At 39.4% G+C, this 22906-nt stretch overlaps 1 protein-coding gene across 1 annotated transcript in view; it reads right to left on the bottom strand.

Annotated features, from left to right (window-relative positions):
• The window catches only part of RNF212 (ring finger protein 212), a 37409-nt gene extending 20386 nt beyond the window's left edge, over positions 1–17023 (bottom strand). The window contains exons 1-4 of the mRNA XM_043969510.1: positions 16890–17023; positions 13166–13229; positions 11227–11301; positions 1545–1601 (exon numbers count right to left, since the gene is read on the bottom strand). Coding sequence (XP_043825445.1) covers positions 1545–1601; positions 11227–11301; positions 13166–13229; positions 16890–17023 — 330 coding nt within the window. The remainder of the gene's footprint in view (positions 1–1544; positions 1602–11226; positions 11302–13165; positions 13230–16889) is intronic.
• Positions 17024–22906: the final 5883 nt, after the last annotated feature.

Genomic DNA, 22906 nt, shown 5'->3' with positions numbered 1-22906 from the left:
AGAGTATGACAAGAACAGTTTAACACTGACACATCCCACTCACACGTCTGACACAGCTCTTTTCTCCTTTCTCCCTCTCTAAGTACCTTAGCTTCCTGTTCTCTCTCCCTGGGCCTGTTTGGCTCTCACCCCATCTCCCCACACCTCCTTTTCTTCTCCCCTCAACCTTCTTGACAATGATCCCTTTCCCACTTCCCCTCTTGGCTGGAGACTTACAGCACCACCCCCCACTCCCCATTCTGCCAGAAGGAACCCAGAATGTCTTCTACTCTATCCTTTCAGCCCACTCCCCTTCTCTTATAGATGCTGGTTAATCCCTTTCATGCTTCAGGTCACACTCCTGGGTCTTGCCATCCACACTGCCACTGAGCCCTCAGGACCCTCAGCCTAAAGCTGCATGCTCCTACATGTGTTCTCTCCCCTAATTAGAGTGTAAGCCATTTAAGAACAAAAACTCTCTGTTTCTATCTGTATCCCCAATACTTAGCATAGCACTTGACTGACAGTAAGTCCACTTTTTAAAACTGTTCTTCAATCACTCATTATCCATACAAGTCCTTCTGTTCCCTACCTGCCCTAACTTAATACATAGAGAATAACTTTTACTTAAAACCAAGAAGCTGGTGTCATAGGTATGTGCCAAGATAATGGAATGTGGTAGATAAGGGGCTTTAGCAGACACTCAGAGGCCCACCTGGAGATTAATCTAAACTGACTGAATTAAGTGAGAGTGACTGACTGCTGAGTAGCCTCCTTCCAGTTAACTAGACTGTAAGCACACCTGGCCGGCCCTTAAGAGGGTATTGTTCTCAGAAGCTGGGGACTCTGAACTTCACCTTCGGGTCCAGTGAACCGATGGACGTGAATGGTGCCAGCCAATCAGCTTTCTGGGAGGAGAACATGAAGGAGGAAGCTGACACTGGTGGAGGACTGCTTGCTCCTTTGGTTGGAGACAGTGACTTGGTGGCAGGATGTCAAGTGGGAGGGTTAGGAAGGCTAGGATTCCCATGCTGTAAGAAATCTGTTCTCAATCTTTCTCTCTCTTTACTATCTTATATCTTTTAATAAACCCTTAAAAATCTAAACTCACTTATCAGTGATTTTAGCCAGTTTCCCCAAAAAACTGGGGGTACAGATTAGAACCCACATTTAGAATTTTAAATTACACAGGTACTAAGTGACATCACAGTGTCTAGTTATTCCACGTTTGCAATACAACACTATAGGTGAGAATCTTCTTCAGCACTTCAGTAACTATAAACATTTGGTCCACTTTGGTTATATCTTACTGAGTCTCTAGAAAACAAATCCCAATGTGAAACCACATCCCGGCTCCAGCTAGATGTCTTATAAATGTGTGCCAGTGCATACAGGGGGAGCTATGTAACAGACCCTATGGAACAGAGCAAGCCCATCCTCGATACTGAAAAAGCAACCCCAAAGTTCTGTCTTATTGACCATTATTCTACCATCAGCGTCAAAATCTTAGGGAGCCCACAACCTTAAAAGGCAACTCTAGCATTCAGAGCCAACATCAGACTTACCTTTTCTCTATAGAATGTTAGCAACCTCCTTCTATGTTTTTCTTGAAATTCTAAAATCTAAAAAGAAAATATTTTATATTAAATAATAAAAAGTTCAGCCGCTGACATTTATTCCTATCCCAAATCCCCATTTTACTTTATTCACATTATTACTTTATTAGTAGTAATTAAATGGTCTGAAGAAAAGTATTTATGAATGTTGGAAACATTTTTACAAATATTTTTAAATGAGATGTAATCAAATGCTGATAAACACTGCCCCATTGCTTCAGGATAGGAGGCTCATAGAGAACAATTTTAGTCTGGCTATGACTAGAATGTAATGAGATTTTTACTGAATACAGTAATGTCTCATTAATCTGGTATTCTATGAGCAGCTAACAGATGCTCTGCACAGAATGCTGGATTTGAAGGCAGAAAGACCCAGTTCAAATCCTGCCCTAGGCACTTACTAGCTGTGTGACCCTGGACAAGCCACTTACCCTCTCTGAGCCTGTTTCCTCATCTGTTAAAATGGGAATGATAATAGTACCTTCCTCCCAGAGTTGTTGCATCAAATGAGATAATAACTGTAAAGTGCCCAGCACAGTGACCTGCACATAATAAGCACTATATGAATGTTAGCTATTGTTATTACTATTATCATTGTTCATAAGTAAAGCACTCTGCAAACCTTAAAAAACTATATACATGTTAGCTAGCATTAACTTCAACTAGGTAAAGAACCATTACTTCAATTTTCTAAATAAGTGAAATTTAACTTTGTAAAAACCAAAATGAATGGAGGTGGTACAGAGTCGGAGGACCTGGCTTTGAGTGCTGGCTCTCCTACAGACTCCCATAGCCTGACCTCGGACCCTTTCTAGGTCTGAAAAGTTTCCTCCTCTATAAAATGGCTTCAGAGGTCCCTTTCCAACTCTAAATCTATTATACTACAAATTCTATGACCTTTAAACAATTGAGCCATTTGGGATGAAAATCTGTCTAAAATATGACTCGCTTTTCTGTTTTCTTAAGAAAACACAACTGATCTTTTTTTGAGGCATCAGGGTGTGGTTGGAATAACACCAACAAGGGTCCCAGCCATGTGTGGGGAGCTTTCTCTTAAAAGCCATGGAAGCAATCCCAGAGACGTGAGTGGTCCCAGGTATTAGAAAAAGAGCTGCTGGCTTTTCCCGGTGGCCTAAGACCTAAGGCTAGCTTACAAAGAGTCAGTGACCCTCCAACCTGAAGATGTCCCACTTGGAGAAAAGGCGGACTCTGCATGCCTTAACCAGTGCTATCTACTTGCTCATTATCCTTTCCATGCTACTGTTATGTAAATTTAGTTTTTGTTAGTGTTGGATTGTCTCAGGCCAGGCCAGGCCAAGAGCATCAATGATTATATATCAATGATATAGTATCTTACAAGGAAACTTTGGGAGCTCCCGTCATGCTGAAGGCTGCTTGTTTCCAACCAAATGACTCCAGGCTGGTTTGCTATGTTAATTCTTGTCTTTTTTTGGTTTAATAGTTGTTCCCAGCTTTTCTCCCGGTATAGGCTATCTTGATATCTAGTAGACTTTTACTTATCGATTTGCTGTGGGCTAAAAAAGTAGATAACCAAGTTTCGTGACAATAGTGTCTAACAAGAATAAGGCTGAAAGGCTCCTCATAAGCAAAACCCACTGGCTAATGCATGGACTTCATGACACACCTATTGAGGGAGGACAGGCTTTTTCTTCTTTTTTCTTTCTGGCCTCAGTTCTGATTCTTGAATGGGGCAATAGCAGGATAAATGACCTCTGGATAAGTGAGATATTACTGCACAATGAAAAACAACTAAATTTGATGAAGAAAATAAGTCCCCAAAGCAACAAAGACAAAGGATAAATTGGTTTAAGAAACCCCCATCATTAGACAGGCTGTAAAAGCCATCTGCCTGACAAAGTCATCACCATATAGTCCATCAGGTGATGCAGCCCTTCACAAAGGCAGTGTGGCACAGGGGAAAGAGCCCTGGCTTGAGAATAAAAGGACTTGGGTTCATATCCTGCCTTGGTCACTTATTCACTTTACTCTCCTTGGGCTTCACTTTCCTCGTGTATACAATGGTGGAAATGGCTCAGATGGTCTCTAGGGTCCCTTCTATCTCTAACTCCATGACCCTATGTAGGTAAACTAGCTCTCTAGAGGCTGTTGCTGGGCCCATGCTCAAGTCTTCCTAGCCTGATAGGGCCTGACAGAGTCTGGGTTCCACTGGTACAACCTTCAAGAACTCAGGATCATCTTCAAGCCAAAAGGAGCTCAGAGAAGAGTCTCTGGAGAAGCCTTACGATGCATAATGCATAAATGGAAGAATGACTGCCCAAAGTCTTTTTTTCCTTCTGATCTTCACTTTGAAGACATGAAAATTCAGGGGAAGGCTTTTTTCTTGAAGCCTGTAATGTCCCTACAGTTGGTAGTCCCTTCCTCCTCAAATTATTTTACATTTAGTTATCTCTATACATGACAGCTCCCTCCCAAGAGAATAGAAAGCTCTCACAAACAGGAAGTGTTCCATTTTTGTCTTTACATTCTCAGTATCTAGCATAGTGCCTAGTACACAGTAGGTGCTTAATAAACATTTGTTGAATTTAATTAAAATCAGAAATTCAACTGTCATTCTGAATCTAACCCCAAAAATCCCATTCACAAATCATACTTTAAGTTAAGGTCAGCCTCTCTGGGGATTTGGCAGGAAATTATCTATACATTTAAACATATCTATTTTTTAGACATATCTATTAATAAGAAAAACGGCATATTTTCTTCCAATTTCAAGAGAGAGAAAGGGGAATCATTTCTCAAATTCATGTAAACAATCTTAAAAAGAGACACTTCTGTTAAGGAAAGACAGGGATAAGGAATACATGATTAAGATAGACTATGACTCACTTTGAATTTTTAAGGGAAAATGTTTAAAGGGAAATGTAATGCAGAGAGATAACTAGTAACTGGAAAAGAACATCCTATTAAGAAGGTAACATGAAGTAGATCAGATGAGATAATATAGGTAAAGTGCTTTGTAAAACTTAAAGCATTATAGAAATGTGAGCAGACAAAATAGTAGTAGTGGTACTATTACTGTAGTAGTAGTAGTAGTAGTAGTATAGTAGTATTGTTACTGTTGTTATTAGTGGAAAGAACATTGGACTGAGAATTGGAAAAAACAGGTTGTAGTTCTGGCTCCTATATTTAACCTCTGACAAGACAAAAAACCTAAGACCATCTCCTCACCAGAAAAAAAATGATATAATAATCTCTGCCTTTTACACTGGGCTGTTCTAAGGAAAAAATGAAACCATTCCTGTTGAGGGAAATTAATATTATATTACTATATTAATAGCCAATTATTAATTTGTGATCCATCCTTTTTCCTCCTATTTTTGTCAAGACCCCATTCCTGAGAAAGCCAGTCAGTCTCTAAAGGGCATGACTGAGTAATGTGATCACTCATAGCCCCCAAGGCATCTGCTCCTTAACAATTTTGAGCTGAGCCCCACCCAAATAGGACCCCTGCTTTTGATTGCTTTGTAAACAGATACCAAACTGAGAGGGTCTATAGCTCCCCAGACAGACTAATGTGTCCTTGGTCCCTTTATTAGAGTTTGGGGCAGCCTGGCTCATGAAAGAGAAACCAAATCAAAGTGGGCCTGATCAGACCACCCAGATTGCTAGAGGGGCCTTGAGCCTCAAACCCAGGCCAAGTTCTCAGCTGACCTCATCATCTCAATGATGAAGTAATCCGGAGGGGCTGAAGACTCTTGCCCCACCTCCTCATTAAGTGTCTACCAATGAGGATTGCCTTTTTCTTGTCAGGGGAGGCCCCAATAATGTGCTGTCTGGAAGACGGGTGGGCATTTAAGATGGCCCAAGACCCTGCCTTTTTGTCTTTGGTTAAGGAGAGAGACCACTGACCATCAATTGAGTGTTAGCAAGCCTAAATAATAGATTGATTTTTTAATACCCAGAACTATATCTTGGAAATTTTATTTACAACAATGTGACAGTGCTTTATAAAACTACAAAGTATAAGAAAAATGTGAAGTATTGCCCAAACATCTGTAGTGATCCAGAAGCTATAGAAAATTCATATAGAAATCAGTACACCTGCTTACACACCTGCATTACACAGTCAAAAACCCTTAATTTAATATAGTTCTGCTCACTTTCTCATAGTACAATCTTCATTATCAAAATCACTTCAGTTTTAGCTATAGTTTAGTTAACACCAGCTGGATTTTACCAGAAGTTTATTTTCTCAAAGACGATTATGGACTTTTTAATCATTCTTTAAAAAGCATCAGGTTAACCTTTCATTTTTGGAGTAGTCTGAAAAGCATTTGCCCTGTGAACAGTAACCATGCCTGAAGAAAACAGGAGACTAATAACCCAAAAAGCAATATAGATAATACCAGACATACCATCTAAACCCTTACTCCTGGCGAAATTTACTACAGTCCAAAGCCCTAAGAATTCTGCATTTCTGTAACAGTAACTAAATTCAACAATTCATCAAAAGCTTCTAAGTACAAGGTACCATAGGAAGCATTAGGGATATAAAGATAATAATCAACCCTATCTTCAAGAAGCCTGCATTCTATTCTACGGGAAGAATAAAACGTGTAACAGATAAGGAAATACAATAAAATTTCAAGATGCAGAAAGCATTAACTACTGAGAGTATTACATAATAACATTAATAGTAAATATTAACAATACGTAGCACCAACTATGTACCAGGCACTGTGCTAAGCACTTTACCAATGTTACCTCATTTGATTCTCACAACCTTGGGAGGTTGATGCTGTTACTACCCCTATTTCACAGTTAAGGAAGCTAGGGGTCACAGAGCTAGTGAGTATCTGAGGCTGAATTTTAATTCAGGTCTTCATGGCTCCAGGCCCAGGGCTCTATCCAGTGCACCACCTAAAGCCCTCAGGGTACATAGAGGACAAATTTTAGAGCTATGGTCTAAAGAAAGCTGAAGGATTCTTGAGGCAGAGCTCAGTACATTATAAAAGTTACTTATTGTTACATAATCAAATTAATCATTAAAATGATCAACTCTGCCTCTTACAGAGGGTTTTTTAAGCATAAAATTAATCCATTCACATGAAAGTGCTTTGTAAACTATAAAGTGTTATAGAAATGTGAGGAATTACTGCCCAAATACCTGCGGTGATCCAGAAATTATAGAGAATTCAGAAGTAATACAGGAATCAGTGTACCTCCTTAGAACACCAGCATGTTTTTAATAATTTTCTTTAATCTATGATACCTCTGACTTGCCTGGAAAGATGTTGGACAGTAGGGTAAGAATAGTTAAGGAGCTAAGAATGACATGTTGAAAAAGTTCAGGGGATACTCAAGTGCACTTACACAGTGAGCAGAGGGGGAGCAACAGGGACCTAATAATAGGTATTATTAGAGGGGACTGGATAACTCAAGAGACACTCTTCCCCCTTCTCCAAGCAAAAGTAAAGCTTCCCAGAATTATGTCCCAAAGCAGGAAAGGTACATGTCCAGAGGGTACCATCATCTAATGTAAACATGTTCAGAGGTAGCATATCCTTATGACAGGCAAACAATAACCATAGGGGAATGAAATAGGACCAGGAAATAAGCTGTGTCCTACCACATTGTTTTTCATGAATTAAGGTATTAGAAAGTAAGGCTCATTAAAAATGTCTTCAAAAACACACAAACATAATTAAATTTTTAAAAGATAGTGAAAAGAAGTGCAGGCATGATCTTGAATTTCACTGGGAAAATGGGATCAAGGAGAGAATAATGCTTTTGTCCCGCTCTCCCAAAAAAGCCTATCCTATATTGTATAAGCTCCATAGAGAGGACAAAAATGTTCAAGACTAAGAACTATTCCCTATTAAATAAGTGGTCAAACAATATGAACAAGCTTTTTAAAAAGAGAATTATAAACCTTCACCTACCATAGGAAACTCTGCTCCAAAACACCATTCAGAAGAGAAATGTATATAAAAACTCAGATTTCATTTCATACCATGCAAAGTTGGAAGGATGATTTTTAAAATGGAATAATTCAACAGTGTCAGATGCAAGATAAGAAGGATTATGACTGAGAAAAAAGCCACAGATTTGGTGATTAAAAGATCACCGTTAACTTGGAGAGAGTAGTTTTAGTTGAATGATGAACTCAAAAGGCCATTTCCAAAGGACTCAGGAGTAAATGAGGAGACAGAAGTAGAGGTATCATGTGTAGACATTTTTTTTCAAGGAGCCTGGATGAGAAAAGGAGAAGAATTTATAGAGGAAAGTAGAATTTAGTGAACATTTTTTAAGGGTAGTGGAGGGTTAGGCATAAACATGGCAAAAAGGAAGAAACAAGTTGGTAGGAAGAGGCTGAAGACTGGAAAGAGGGGATGACTGAGGATGAAGAGAGAGGGTGGTGAGATATAGTACACATGGCCTTGACAAGAAGAAAGGCCAACTCTTTGTCAAAGGGGGAAAAGGAGAAAAGAGGGGGAGATGATGCCAAACAGGGAAGCTCATAATGAAAAGTCTCAATTTTTTTTCACTAAGGTAAAGAAGCAAGGTTGAAAGTGAGGAGAGAGGAGGAAGTATGGGTGTTGAGGAGGAAAACAAAGGTTTGAAATAGCTTCTGTGGGGAGTGATAGAATATCTGTGAGGGTAGAATAAAAAGCATGTCTTCCTGTAATGAGAACCAGTTGAGAGGTTGCAGAGCATGGATTTGTAATGAACCTAATCAATGTGGTTGAGACTTCCTAAGGCAGATGGTAAGAGTAAAAGAAGGCTGAGGTTTGGCAAAACAAGAGGAACAATAGGACAAGGGATTGAACTCTGTCACTGGAGTTCCAGAGAACTTGTGATGACACACTCTACTCCTCTCAAGTGAAAGGTGGGAGATAATGAGTGTGGAAAATGACTTGGCAGAGATGGTCACTATGCTTAAATGTTTTTGTTACTAGGAAGGGTCTAATGCATGTGAGGCGGGGAAGAATTAAGAGGAAGTGACTGGTGTCAAAACAAAAAAATTTTTTTTTAATTTTTAACATCTCCTTTGCCCCATCACATTTCAATTTATAACTGTAGATAATAACTGTAGATGTCTTATCTACTCTCCTCCCACCCCAGACCCCAATCTTTCTGAAGGAAAAGATTTTCACTTTTGAAGCATTTTCCCCCAACCCCAACACAATGTTGTTCTGCACATAGTAGACACTTAATAAATGTGTGTTGTGAGGCAGCTAGGTGATGAAGTGGACAAAGCACTGGAGTTCAAATCCAGCCTCAGACACTTGACACTTACTAGCTGTGTGACCCTGGGCAAGTCAACCCCAACTGTCTCACCAAAAAAAAATGTGTATTGAATTGTTAAATGAAATTTTACTGTGGTCTAAAACAATTTTCCTAGGACACTTATTTAAGGTTTGCCTGTAAGAGTGAAGGAATTTTTGAACTGTTAAATCCTTGACTATTTTTAAAGAAATGTATTGGGGCCGCTAGGTGGCACAGTAGATAGAGCACCGGCCCTGGAGTCAGGAGTACCTGAGTTCAAATCCGGCCTCAGACACATAACACTTACTAGCTGTGTGACCCTAGGCAAGTCACTTAACCCCAATTGCCTCACTTAAAAAAAAAAAGAAAGAAAGAAAGAAAAAGAAATGTATTTCACATAATCCAGTAACAAGTTTCTAGGGGAAAACAGTTCAATGAATCATAAAATTCCAGAAACAAAACTCCTAAGTCATATAGTACATCCTATATTTAAGGCAGAAATTCCCTCTACCATATCTCTAAAAAGTAGCCATCTCATACCAAGAAGACCATATCCAATTCAAGCCGCCACATCTTAGGAAGGAGATGACAAGCTGAAAAGTGAGGAGGATGAAAGGCACTAAAATCATACCACAGTCGGATAGGTTGAAGGACTGTGGCTGCTTAGCATAGAGAACACAAGACACAACCACAGTCTTCACATGTTTGAAGAAGGATCATTAGGAAAGGTACTAAACTGATTAGAGTTGTCTTCAGAGTTGTACTCATGTACAAGCTGCAAAGACAGGTTTCAATGCAATGAAGAAAGACTCACAAATATTCGAAACTAAAATTGTTCTGCCTCATCAGGTAGTGACTTGCTATCATTGGAAGTCTATTCTGGCGATGGCTGGGTGACCACTTGTCAGATATATTTTGGAGTGATACTGTAGAGAAGATTGATGAGTCAAGTACAAGCTGAATTTTTTTATTTTTTAAGATTCCTTCTTATTTATTGCTTGGTGATGACAAATAAAAATTTAATTTGGTAAAGCAAAATGCATTTTCAAGGGCTCTCTTTTTCTTTTTTTTCACTTGGTAAACTTTTCTTAAAAATTTTTTTTGACAGTTGACTTATGTTATCTAAAGATTTGAATTACAAATTCTATCCCTCCTTCTCTCCCTCCCCTCCCCACTCCTTGAAGAGGTAAGCAATCAGATATAGGTTATACATGTGCAATTATGTAAAACATGACCGTATTAGTCATTTTGTATAAGGAAACCTAAATAAAAGAAAACATGAAAGGTGAAAAATAGCATGCTTCAGTCTGTGTTTAGTTCTTTCTTTGTAGATGGATAGAATGCTTTATCATTAGTCCTTTTGGATTGTCTTGGATCATTATATTGCTGAGAATAGTAAAGTCATTAACAGTTCTTCACTGAACAATATTGCCATCACTGTGCACAACTTTCTCCTGGTTCTGATTACTTCACTATCCTTCAGTTCACACAGTTTTTTCCAGGCCTTTCTGAAATCACCCTGCCTGTCATTTCTTATAGCACAATAGTATTCCTTACAGTTATTTACCACAACTTGTTTAGCCATTCCCCAATGAATGGGCATCCCTTTGATTTCCAATTCTTAGCCACTATAAAGAGAACTGCTATAAACATTTTTGTATAAATAACTTTTTTTTCTCTTTTTTGGGATGTGTTTGGGATATAAACCTAGCAATGGTATTGTTGGATCACAGTTGTATAGCCCTTTGGGCATGGTAAATTGAATTTCTTAACCAGCAGTTTCTTCCAAGTCTAAATTTTACAATTCAGAAGTTTCTGAAGCAAACAAAGTAAACTAAAGAATAATTATTATAGGTTTCTGATGAAACAACAATCATAGAAAACAAACAATTACAGTTTGTAAAAATATCTGAAATCTAGATTTCTATTACCATATCAGCAGAGCTACAACTGATATAAAAATATTCAGTCTAAAACTGTATCACTCTATATCTATAAGTAGAGCAAAGTAAAACAGCAAGAAAGCTCCATAAAATTAATTTTTCAGCCTTATTTATTTATTTATTTGTTTGTTTGTTTGTTTGTTTATTTATTAGTGAGGCAATTGGGGTTAAGTGACTTGCCCAGGGTCACACAGCTAGTAAGTGTTAAGTGTCTGAGGTCAAATTTGAACTCAGGTCCTCCTGACTCCAGGGCCGGTGTTCTATCCACTGCGCCACCTAGCTGTCCCAATTTTTCAGCCTTTTAATTAGATTTTTCTCTTTAGAGATAATCAGCAATATCTTGGGGCATCTCAAAGCCAAAGTCATGAGTCATTCCAAAAGGTCTGTCAAATCTTACATTCTGATAGGCAGTCTTAGAAAATACTTCATATATAACTCACCTGTGATGTTTCTTTTGAATATTTCTTGCATAATCCATCTATTTCCATAAAGAATGCCTGAATATTAAAATCAGTCTGAAAAGGGAAACAAAGGGGTTATCTACATGTTACTAATTCTAATGCAGGATTTGGGTGGCATTAAAATTCTATTTCAAAGTGTTAGAAAAATATGTAGACCTTGAATTTAAAACCAAAAGTATTTCATATATTAATGTTACTGTTGCATGGCCTTAGTCTAGTCACTTCAATCCCCTTGGCCTCAGTTTCTCAACTAGAAAATTAGAAGGTTCTACTAGACCAGGGATTTCAAACCTCCTTTCCCCTACTCATTAGATGCTTTTAGATCTAACAATATATATTATGCAACTCTTCATTTCTCAGATTAACCTATCTTTGGGGAAAACAAAAATAAAACCTGAATTTAAGAGCACAGAAAATCTCTAAAGCCCCTTCTGCTTTAAAAACTCTATGATTCTATTTTATAAAATAGAAAAGAAGCATAAATGATACAAAATGTGAAGTATAGTCTATTTGCAAAAATCATTACCTGTATACATAATAGGGTTGTTCAAGATGTAAGTTTGCAAACTTAAAAAAAAAAAACTGATTTTGTTGCAAGGTAGAAAATTAACATTATTTGAAAACAAAAGTTCTTAACTGATTTGTGGATAAATTTCGGGTATTCTATAAAAGTGGATGGGATAAAAATTACATCTTTATTTTTCACGAACCTCTAAATGAAATTAGGCATTTCTTTCAATTATGAATGTAGGCAACAAACCACAGTAGTATTAAGCTTTCCCAGACTGTCAAAGGGGCCTTTCACACACACACACACACACACACACACACACACACACACACACACACACACACACACACACACACACGGTTAAGAATCCTTGATTTAAAAAATGACTTGATTTTTTTCTACATAGTCCTGAGAGATTCAAATGCTTATTACAGTACAGGGTTGTTTTTCAAGGCTGGCTGCGCAGAATGTAAGGTCCTCAGTTTTTATACTCGTTGCATATGGCTACAGGCAAATCAAACATATTCTGAAATTGTGTGCTCCCCACTTAAAAAAGTCATCAACTGAAAAGACTCTCTTTGATAAGACGTTGTTTCCTGAAAACACTCTCTTCTTAATTTCAACATGCTAACAATAAATATCTGTATTAGATATATTTAAAACTCAAGTTACTGCACAAGCTTTCTCTGGGGAGGATTCTGTGTTGAGGAGAGTAACTATTTTTAAGTAAGGGCACAAAAAGTCACTGTTATAACCAAGCTACTTTCCAGTGCATATTAACTTTATATCTAACAAAATAACATAAACCTAACAAAATTATTGTACTAGGTATAATTTACTGATAATTAGCTTCATATTTAGGTAGTTTTAAAAATACTTCTGGGGGCAGCTAGGTGGCACAGTGGATAAAGCACTGGTCTTGGACTCAGGAGTACCTGAGTTCAAATCCAGCCTCAGACACTTGACACTTACTAGCTGTGTTACCCTGGGCAAGTCACTTAACCCTCATTGCCCCACCCCAAAAAATAAAAATAAAAATACTTCTAATTTTATATGATATTAGGAAGTAGCCTAAATGTCTGTAATGTCTTAAATAACCATTTCTGAAGAAAAGTATTTAAAAAAAACTGAACTGTCATAAATCTCAGAAGTCCCTTAAAGAACTGTTTTCTAAAGGAAATTATTTAAATAACTAATTTTCAGTACCTTGGAGACCAACTAAATCATAAATCAACAAATTCTAATAATGCAATTATCCCACAGTTTTTAAATGTATATACTTTAGATGCTCAGAATTTTAATAAAATCTTTTAGTACAATTGATAGAATAAATGTTAGTTTCTAATATACAAGCCACTAAGAATCTTCATATTTAAAAGCAAACATTATTTCAAACTAATAACTTACTTGTTTTGAAAGTAAAATCATGCGGCAAGGAGTGCTACAAATCAAACATTCATCCTTTTTACCTATATAAAAAAGGTAAATTTATAGTATGTATAAAATTGGCTAGTAATTTAAAGTACACATGACTATAAAAAATTAGATTTAAGATTGCAAATGTCTTCATAAATGAATATGGCATGTAAAACTATTCTCCACATTTGAACTGTGGATAGGAATATGAGTGTAACAGTATGGTGTCAAAGGATCTGAGTTCAAGCCCCAATTCTGATGAGCATTACCTATGTGACCTCAAACAAATCATTTACCCTCCCAGGACCTCAGTCTCCTCATACGTAAAATTAAGGGGTTGGCCTAGTTAATTTCTGAGTTCTCTTCTACCTCTAAATCTATGATACTATGCATAGGGATAAAAAGAACACAACATTTTCCATGCTGCATGAGTGCTAAAAATAATACAAAGTCATTCATATAACTCTGAATTCAACTAAGGCAGCAATATTGACAGTGTTCCTTATCATTTGTTTTTTAATTAGATATATAAGGTAGGCAGGTATCCTACAATCGTTTTGTGCACATCTCTTCCACTAAGAAGTATGAGCAAGTGCTCTGGCATTTCTTGAGAGGACAACACCTGATAAGGGGGGAGGAAGAGACTAAACACAAGCAAAGCATCCATTGTGCCTTGTCAGCAGCATCTCCATGGCCAATGCCACTGTAGGAAGGGCCAAGCCTGAATTACTTACCTGTGCACAGGTGGTTTACCCCTGACAGACGCTAACCTCCCTGAGGTCAGGGACTACATTTTGTCTGTATGTCTCCAGTGACCAGTACAATTCCTGTCCCAGAGAAGACACATAAATGCTTGCTGACTTGAATGGTGTGAATAGTTTTCTAAAGAAGACTTGCCAATCATCAGCAACCACATAAATGATTATTCCAATCATTAATTACTATAGCTTTGGGCAGCTAGGTGGCACAGTGGATACAGCACCGGCCCTGGATTCAGGAGGACCTGAGTTCAAATTCAGACTCAGACACTTGACACTTACTAGCTGTGTGACCCTAATTAGCCCTCACTGCCCCACCAAAAAGAAAATTACTATAGCTCTGAAAGCCCTTTAAAACCTGGCCCCTTCCTCCCTCTCCTCACCTCACCTCTTGTTCCCTTTCACATACTCTACAATCCAGTGACATGGGCCTCCAGGTCACTTCTTCAATAGGACATCCCATCCCCCAACCCCTAGCATTTTTTCTGGCTGTCCCCCATGGCGGGGATGCTCTCCCATGCTCATTTCTTACTCCCGGCTCCCCTGCCTTCCTTCAAGTCTCAACTAAAATCCCACTTTCTACATTGTTCCCTCATTCTTTTGTTAATACTGTTCTGTTCCCTTCTCCCTTGAAGCCTAACCCTCACTCCTTTCCACCTAATTCTTTGTTCAAATCAGTCCTAGCTCAAAGTCCTATTTTTAAGAAGCCTTCTCCTATTTTTATTGTTCACTCATTTCAGTCGAGTCTTTGTGACTCCATTTGGGATTTTCTTGGCAAAGATACTGAAATGGTTTGTCATTTCCTTCTCCAGGTCATTTTAGAGATGATGACACTGAGGCAAACAGGGTGAAGTGATTTGCCCAGGGTAACACAGCTAGTAAGTGTCTGAGGCCAGATTTGAAATCGGAAAAAGGAGTCTTTCTGACTTTCAGGTCTTTCACTCTACCCACTGGGTCATCTAGCTTCCCCTAATGTGACCTCTCCCTTCTCTAAATTCCAAAAGAATGTATTCTGTCAATGACCATAAAAGCACATTCCAGCTCCTTATCCCCACCCTCCTCCCAAATACTTATTTGGCACCAATTTGTGAAATGTGTCTCCTTCCGATGCTGTATACATGTAAATAACTGTAGTATTTATTGATAGGTTTCACTATCCTTCCAACTCTTTGATTTCCAAGAATATGAAACCATCCCTGCACTTTTTCATGCTCCTAGAAACATTCTGTAAATTAATTGACATAGAATTTGGCTCATGTTTGTTTCTCATGAAGGAATCATCTACTTTGAAATTTAACAATAAAAGTACTCTTCCTTCTCAGGCTTCTGACACTTTTTTAATTGAGTGAAAGGATACTTGATGTCTATGGCTCCATGGGGAATTCATTTTACATCTCCTATGGAAGAGACACTATGGTGTGGTAGAAAGAAATTGGACTTGGAGTCAGTCAGAAGCTACCCATCTTGAGTGTGACCCTGAGCAAGTCATAACCACTCTGAGTCTTAATTTCCTTATCTGTAAAATAACTCTTGCCTTCTCACCACCAATCAAAGATTGGTTATGACACTCAAGTAAAAGAATGTACGTGAAATTATTTTATGAACTTTAAAATAATACCCAATTGGATCAAAGTATAATGCCAAGAAGCTGCCCATATAGACAAGTAAGACAATACTGAGCAGACCATGCCCATGGGAGCTAGCCACAAGATTATACCGGGAAAAATAAATCCCTTCCATTCTCTGCATTTCAGTTTCCTATCTACAAGATAAAGGACAGGGAAGACTGGAGGAAGGAATTAGGAAGGTTACTGGAATTCTCTAAGAAGGCAGTAAATAGGGCCTGGAATTATGGGAGAGATTGGTGATAGTAGGGGAAGAGGCAAGAAATATTGTAGAAGCAGAATCCATCGAAGTTGATGATTAAGATGTGAGAGGTAAGAAAGAAAAGAATTTGTCAGGTAATTCCAAAGGTGCAAAAATGGATGAGTGGCTGAATGTTACAGTCATTGACAGAAAAAAGAAAATGAGAAATGGGGAAATTGTGGTGAATGAATGATAAGTTCAGTTTTGGACATGATGAGTTTGAGGTGTTTGTGGGAAATCCAGATAGAGGTTACTTATGGGTAGTTTGAGACTGAAGTCTGGACCTCCAGGCAAAGATCAGGGCTGCACTGTATATTTGCTTGTCAATTAAGTACAAGTGTTAATTGTAGTCATGTGACTGAAATACATTGATCGAAAAATGTACAAGGCCAGAACCTTGGGGAATACCACTATTAAAGAATGAATGAGCCTGTGAATTATACTGAGAAGAAACTACTGAGAGGAATAGGAAGAAAGCCAAGAGAAAGTGGTACTTTAGAAATCAAAGAAGAATGTTTGAAGAGAGAAGGAAAGAAGTCAATAGAAGGAAAGACTGAAGATAAAGGGAGGACAGGGAGAAAAGTCTTGAAGGAGACTGGAGGGGGTAAAAGCAAGGGTATCAGGCAAAAACACTCCTAGTTCCTAGGAGTGAACCTCATCTGACAGGGTCTACATTTTCTTTCTTTCTTTCTTTTTAGTGAGGCAATTGGGGTTAAGTGACTTGCCCAGGTACTCTATCCACTGCATCACCTAGCTGCCCCTACATTTTCTTCATCTCACTCACCCTCCCCCGGATGTAGTCCTATTTGCTCCTGGCCAACAGGGCGAAGATCATAAAAACCGGCCGGCCAGTGCAGTAATCCGGGGCAGGTACCAAGATGGGGCGTAGTCAAGGGAAGACAAGATTGAAGTCGACAAGCCTTGGCGGGTGAGAGATAGCGCGGAATCCAGGAGTCTAAGGGCCTGGAGGATGACAGTGCTTCCAACAATATTGGGGGCGGGGAGCCCCCATCACTGGAGGGCTCTGGTCGGAAAGCTGTTGGGGCTCCGTGGGCCTCTGACGTCACTTCCGGCACCCCTGGCTTACCCTCTCCCTCTTCTCCCCTGCTTTACCTAGCTGGAGGCAGCGATGGCAGAACACGTGGCCACAGCTCGTTAGGCTAAACTCCGAGGAGGACCTGCCAGGAGGCTGGAAGCAGCGGTTGCAGAACACCCGGACAGCCATGCCTGAAGGCCGCGGTCTGAGGCCTAGGCAATAACACCGCCGCTGCTAATGGCGCCCCGCTCTGGACACAGGGAGAGAAAGAGGCGCGAGCTCCTGCGGCGCCTGCGCACTACTGGCCTTCCCTCTTCCGCTTCACCCCCAATGGGGGGGGCAGGGGGGGAGAGAGAGAGACAGAGAGACAGAGAGACAGAGACAGACACAGAGAGACAGAGACAGAGGGAGGTTAGGACGAGTCCACTGGAGAACGAAGTGGGTGGATGTTGAACTGGGGAGGGTTGACAGTAATAGTCCTCCCCCTCTGGCCCCGTTTGGGGGAAAGAGATATTAAACAGCTCCTCTGTATTATTCTGTCGCCCCAACTTCAGGAGCAGATGTATAGAAGGGGGTCGTAGGGAAGTGATCTCATCACAGCATCACACACTCCATCCCCCACACCCCCAGTCACCTCAATTGATGGCACCTCCCGGAGACGAGTAGCCTTTTAAGAGGACTGGCTGAACAACCCTTATTCCTTACACCAACAAGGTTTAACCTTATGGGTGGGGAGCTGAAGTCAAAACAAAACATGTTAAGAAACATCACGGACGATATATGTGTACTCTGCTGTTTTATTAGTTCAAAGATTTTTTTTTAATTAGATTCCCTGCCCTCAGGGAGCTTCTAATCTACTAGATGACATTTTTTGAAAAAATGAATCCGGACCTGTGATTTCTTAGGTGTAGGCAACTCCCACTAACAAAACTGTCAGTTCAAGAGCCTAAAACTACAGTTTTCTGAGTCACTTTATTGTGCACCAGATGATACAGAGAAAGGCAAAAATAGCGCCTGTCCTCCAATAGATCACAGTCTATTTGGGGAGACAACATGCAAATAAACTGTACAAACAACTCTATATAGGATGAATGGGAAATAAGGAAGGCACTAGAATTCAGAGGGATTGTAGAAGGTGGGATTTTACATCTTACTACTCCCATTTTCTAGATGAGGAAACTGGGGCATAAAGATTAAGTGACTTGCCCATAGTCGCACAACTAGTAGGTGTCTGGGGCAGCAATTGACACCGGGCTTCTGAACCCATTCTCAAGACAGCATAGTAAAAGAGGAGTCCAAGTTTCCTTGAAAGCTAAGCAACAAAGTTACCTTTGCCATGAGACCTTTGTGTATCCCCTAGCACTTAGCACCTCCCTTCTTCAAATAAATAAAATTCCAGTAACCTTTCCATTATACCACAATGCCCCGTGAGTTTGGGGGAAGAGGATCATTCCGTCTTCTCAACTGACCTCAAAGTCATTTGGAGGTTTCTGCCTCGGGCATTCAGAAATCACCACCTTCTTTAGCAGGCTCTATTGCTTTCCCTCTGAAATCATCTTCCATTTGCACTAAATACATTGTGTATGACCATAGTTTTTTGCTTAGTTGGGCAAATGAAACGGGATATAATAATCACCATTGGGTATGATGTGGGTGTTGAACTCCGGGACAGGTGAGCAGGAGCTGCAACTGAGTGGGGCCCACCACACCTGTGTCTGGGGTAACCTCCTTCCCCTCTGCTGGGACTACTGCTGGGTTAATTAGGAGTGACACTAGTACTCTCTTTCCGATGGGTCAGGGGAGGGATGGTGGAAGTTTGGGATTGAGTGCCAGCAGGATCTAATACCCTGTTTAATTTCATATTATTACCTGTTATTCTCTTTCATTAAATGCCTTTACTTTGAATTTTCTGTCTTTATATTTGGTTTAGGAAAGAGCTTGTGAATAGGTGTGGAGTGAGGCTGAGAGCAATGGATTTAAATAGATCACTACCCGAGCAACACCAGAGGAGTAGTTGAAAAAGGGGTATATGAATACAGAGTACACATTTTAGATCTAACTCTGGGTATGTGGGTGAAAGTAGTGTTACTATATAATGTTTGTTCAGTTGCATTTGTGGAACTTAGTAGATCATAGATTTAGGGCTGAAAAAAAATTCACAGGCCATCTACTCTAACCCCCCTTATTTTTCAGATTAATAATAATAATAATAATAATAATAATAATAATAATAATAATAATAATAATAATAATGTAGCAACCTAGTAGGCCTGGGTCCAGTTAGGGATGCTCTGGCCCTGAGGGGGGGCACTCTGACTATGGAGAAATGGTGGATCAACTTGCTGGGGTTAGTTAAAGATGACTCTTTCCTTGGAGAAGCAAAGTAGTTAATTTAACCAGATAGTGGTTAGTCAAACAGATAACAAAGCAGCCACCCAGAAAGCTGGGCACCTTGAATCTACAGCATGAGCTTAGTTGGGAGCAAGTCATGTTTGCTATATGATTAGGACCAGGTAGTGACAATAATCTCAAGTTAGAAATGTGGAATTTTTAGTATTCATATGTCCAAATAGCTAGCATCATCATTTTCCAAACTGCTATAATTTTTCAGTCTAAAGTCTCTCCCCCCACCTCCTACTCTCTTGTATAAATTGCCATCATCTCCTTTGTTCCAGAGTTGAAGATTAGACTTCTCCTGGCCATACCTCTGTGCGCCAAACAACAAAAACTTTTACTTAAATTCTGATTGGAACATGTGTGTGAGTAATTTTAGGCTAATGGGTGCATTGCAGTTCATTGTGTTTGCTCAGAAAGGTCTGGGAAACTATTGATTCTCCCTTTTGTCAGACAAGTGATATGGAAATCGATGTCTCTTTGACCATGATTTGGATTGCCCAAGTCATTACTCCAAGACCCTCATTGTAACTGCCCTCTGCCTTGCTTTGCATCTAGAATTGATTATGTTGTATTCTTCTCTGGATGCCATAGGAAGGCCTTTTATAAGCTGGAGAGAGTCCAGAGGATGTCCAGGATGTCCAGGATGTCCTGAATTCTTGAGTTCAGATTTTGCCTGAGACATTCACTAGCTGTGCAGCCTTAATCTCCCTTGGCCAAAGTTTATTAGACTGTTTGTTGATTGTCCTTTGTTCTTTTTTTTGGTGAGGCAATTGGGGTTAAGTGACTTCCCCAAGGTCACACAGCCAGTATGTGTTCAGTGTCTGAGGCCTGATTTGAACTCAGGTACTCCTGAATCCAGGGCAAGTGTGCTATCCACTACACCACCTAGCTGCCCGCGCCCCTTTGTTCTTGAAAAAGACCAATGTCAGGAGGAGGATGTCTCTTTTTTAAATAAAATTATTTTATTATTTTCCAGTTACATGTAAGGATAGTTTTCAACATTTGTTTTCATAGGATTTTTAGTTCCAAATTTTTCTCCCACCCTCCCTTTCCTCCCTCCTCCCCAAGACAAAAAGCAATCTGATATAGGTTATATATGTGCAATCACATTAAACATATTTCTGCATTAGTCATATTGTGAAAGAAGAATCAGAACAAAAGGCAAAAAACTCAAAAAAGAAGGAAAAAAGCAGCCCAAAAGTAGAAACAGTATGGTTCAATCTGCATTCATAATTCACAGTTCTTTTTTCTGGATCTTGAAAACATTTTCTATCATGAGTTTTTGAAATTATTTTGGATCATTGCACTGCTGAGAAGAGCCAAGTCTATCACCATTGTTCATCATACAATGTTGCTATTACTGTGTACAATGTTCTCCTGGTTCTGCTCCTCTCAGTCAGCATCAGTTCATGTAAGTCCTTCCAGGTTTCTCTGAACTCCTCCTGCTCATCGTTTCTTACAGCACAATAGTATTCCATTACATTCATATGCCACAACTTGTTTAGCCATTCCCCAATTGATGGGTATTCCCTCAATTTCCAATTCTTTGCCACCGCAAAGAGAGCTGCTATAATTATTTTTGTACATGTGGGTCCTTTTCCCTCTTCTATGATCTCTTTGGGATACAGACCTAGCAGTGGTACCACTGGGTCACCCCATAGTCCTTCGGGCATAGTTCCAAATTGTTTGAGGAGGAAGATGTCTTTACTTGCAAATGAATTGGATTTAAGTGAGAGAGAGCTGTGCAGGCATCAGCCTCATTATCTCCTGCAGAGTCATCAGAGTCCAGTGGCAAGACAGAGGTCAAAATGACTGGTGATGGTTCCAGATGCAGTGGGAGACCTTGGTCTTTTTGAGCTAAGGTCATTCCCAGGTCTCAGTTTGTCTGAGGCAATGCCCATTTAGTGATTAAAGGCTAGGTGAGAACTGAGGCAAAAGATGGCCTAGTTTGTCTTCACAAAAGCATTAATCTGGAAGGGAAAGACACTCAGAGTTTCTGGCCAGAACAGAAACAATTGCTATTTCCACTCACTCTGACCCATCAAAACCCAAACAATGAGCAAGAGAGAAAAACTGGATTAAGAACCCCTGATCCCACATCTCCCTTTCTGTCTTTGTCTTTGTGTCTCTTTCTTTCAAGATTCCTCTTCTTCCTTCTTCTCCTCTCCCCATGTAGCTAAAACAAATTCTTAGTAATAATGCTCATGATTGATCAAAGAAAATGGGAAAAGATCTACTTGTACAAATAATATCAAAGAATTGGAAATTGAGGAGATGCCCATCAATTGGGGAATAGCTGAACAAGTTGTGGTATATGATTGTGATGGAATCTTATTGTGCTATAAGAAATGACAAGCAGTATGATTTCTGAAAAATATGGAAAGACATATAAACTAATGCAAAATGAAGTAAGCAGAACCAAGAGAATGTTGTACACTGTAACAACAATATTGTACAATGAAAAACTTTGAATGACAATTATTCTCAGCAATACAATGATCCAAGACAACACCAAAAGACCCACAGTGAAAAATGCTATTGGCTCCAGAGAAAAACAATTGATGTTGCCTGAATACAGACTGAAACATACTATGTTTTACTTTTCTTTTTGTTCAAGTCTTATTGTACAAAATGACTACTATGGAAATGGTTTACATGATTGCACATACATAACCTATATCAGATTGTTTGCTGTCTCAGGGAAGGGAGAGAAGAAGAAAGGAGGGAGGGATCGAATTTGGTACTCAAAACTTAAAAAAAAGAAACTGTTAAAATTGTTTTAACAGGTAATGAGGGAAAATAAAATATTATTTTCAAAAAAAGACAGAAATAATGTTCATGATTTTTACTACATGGGCAAAGAAGAAAAAAAGGATAGCAAAATATCTATTCATCAGTTGACTGGACAGAAATTTGTTGCCCCTCTCCTCCGTGGCCACTACTAGGAGACTGCACATCTTCTGTATCTAGGATTGTAGAGGAAGTCAGATAGAGAGAGGAAGAGAGACAGAGATAGAGAGAAAGCTCTGCTGCTGCCATGCCTCTTAGCTTCTTCCCATTTCTCTGAAGAACCTTCCAGCTCTAAGACTGACTCATCTTGGTTGTCATTTACCCTTGTTGTGCAGTCATTAACATTCATCAGCACAGTCCTTGCCCCATCTTTTAGTCCTGATTTTTTACTTCCTCTTCCCACAATCTGATTGTAAGAAAATTTTCTCATTCTCATTATCTGTTCTTTCCCATGGAATTCTTCTCAAGGCTAGGCCTATTCTTCCCAACAGGGGTAAACACGAAACACACCTAAGAAGAATCTGAATCAGGTGTCAAAGTCCAAACTTTTCTGGGGTTCATTTGGTAGATGTGAAAGTTGAAACATGGCCATGTGTGACATTACTGAATCAAACCTAAATTTCCAACCAAATTGTGATTGGGGATTGAGGATAGTGTCAGGGAACCAAAGGAGCTATACCTCTACTATACTATACCACAGTAAGGAAACCTGAGAAGTAAGAGCAATGGCAGAGTTTATTGTTTCCTTAAGGACTACTGGGAAAACACCTTCTTTTCAATTTCATCTCATCCACCCAGGCCTGATGAGTCTCAGCTGGCATTCATAATACAGCACATGGGAATGGGTAGGAGGGAGGCAGAAATGAGGTACCAAAGATGACTTTG

This window comes from Dromiciops gliroides, chromosome 6 (assembly GCF_019393635.1).
Source record: "Dromiciops gliroides isolate mDroGli1 chromosome 6, mDroGli1.pri, whole genome shotgun sequence".
Lineage (NCBI taxonomy): Eukaryota > Metazoa > Chordata > Mammalia > Microbiotheria > Microbiotheriidae > Dromiciops > Dromiciops gliroides.
This window is presented reverse-complemented; position numbering and strand designations above follow the sequence as displayed.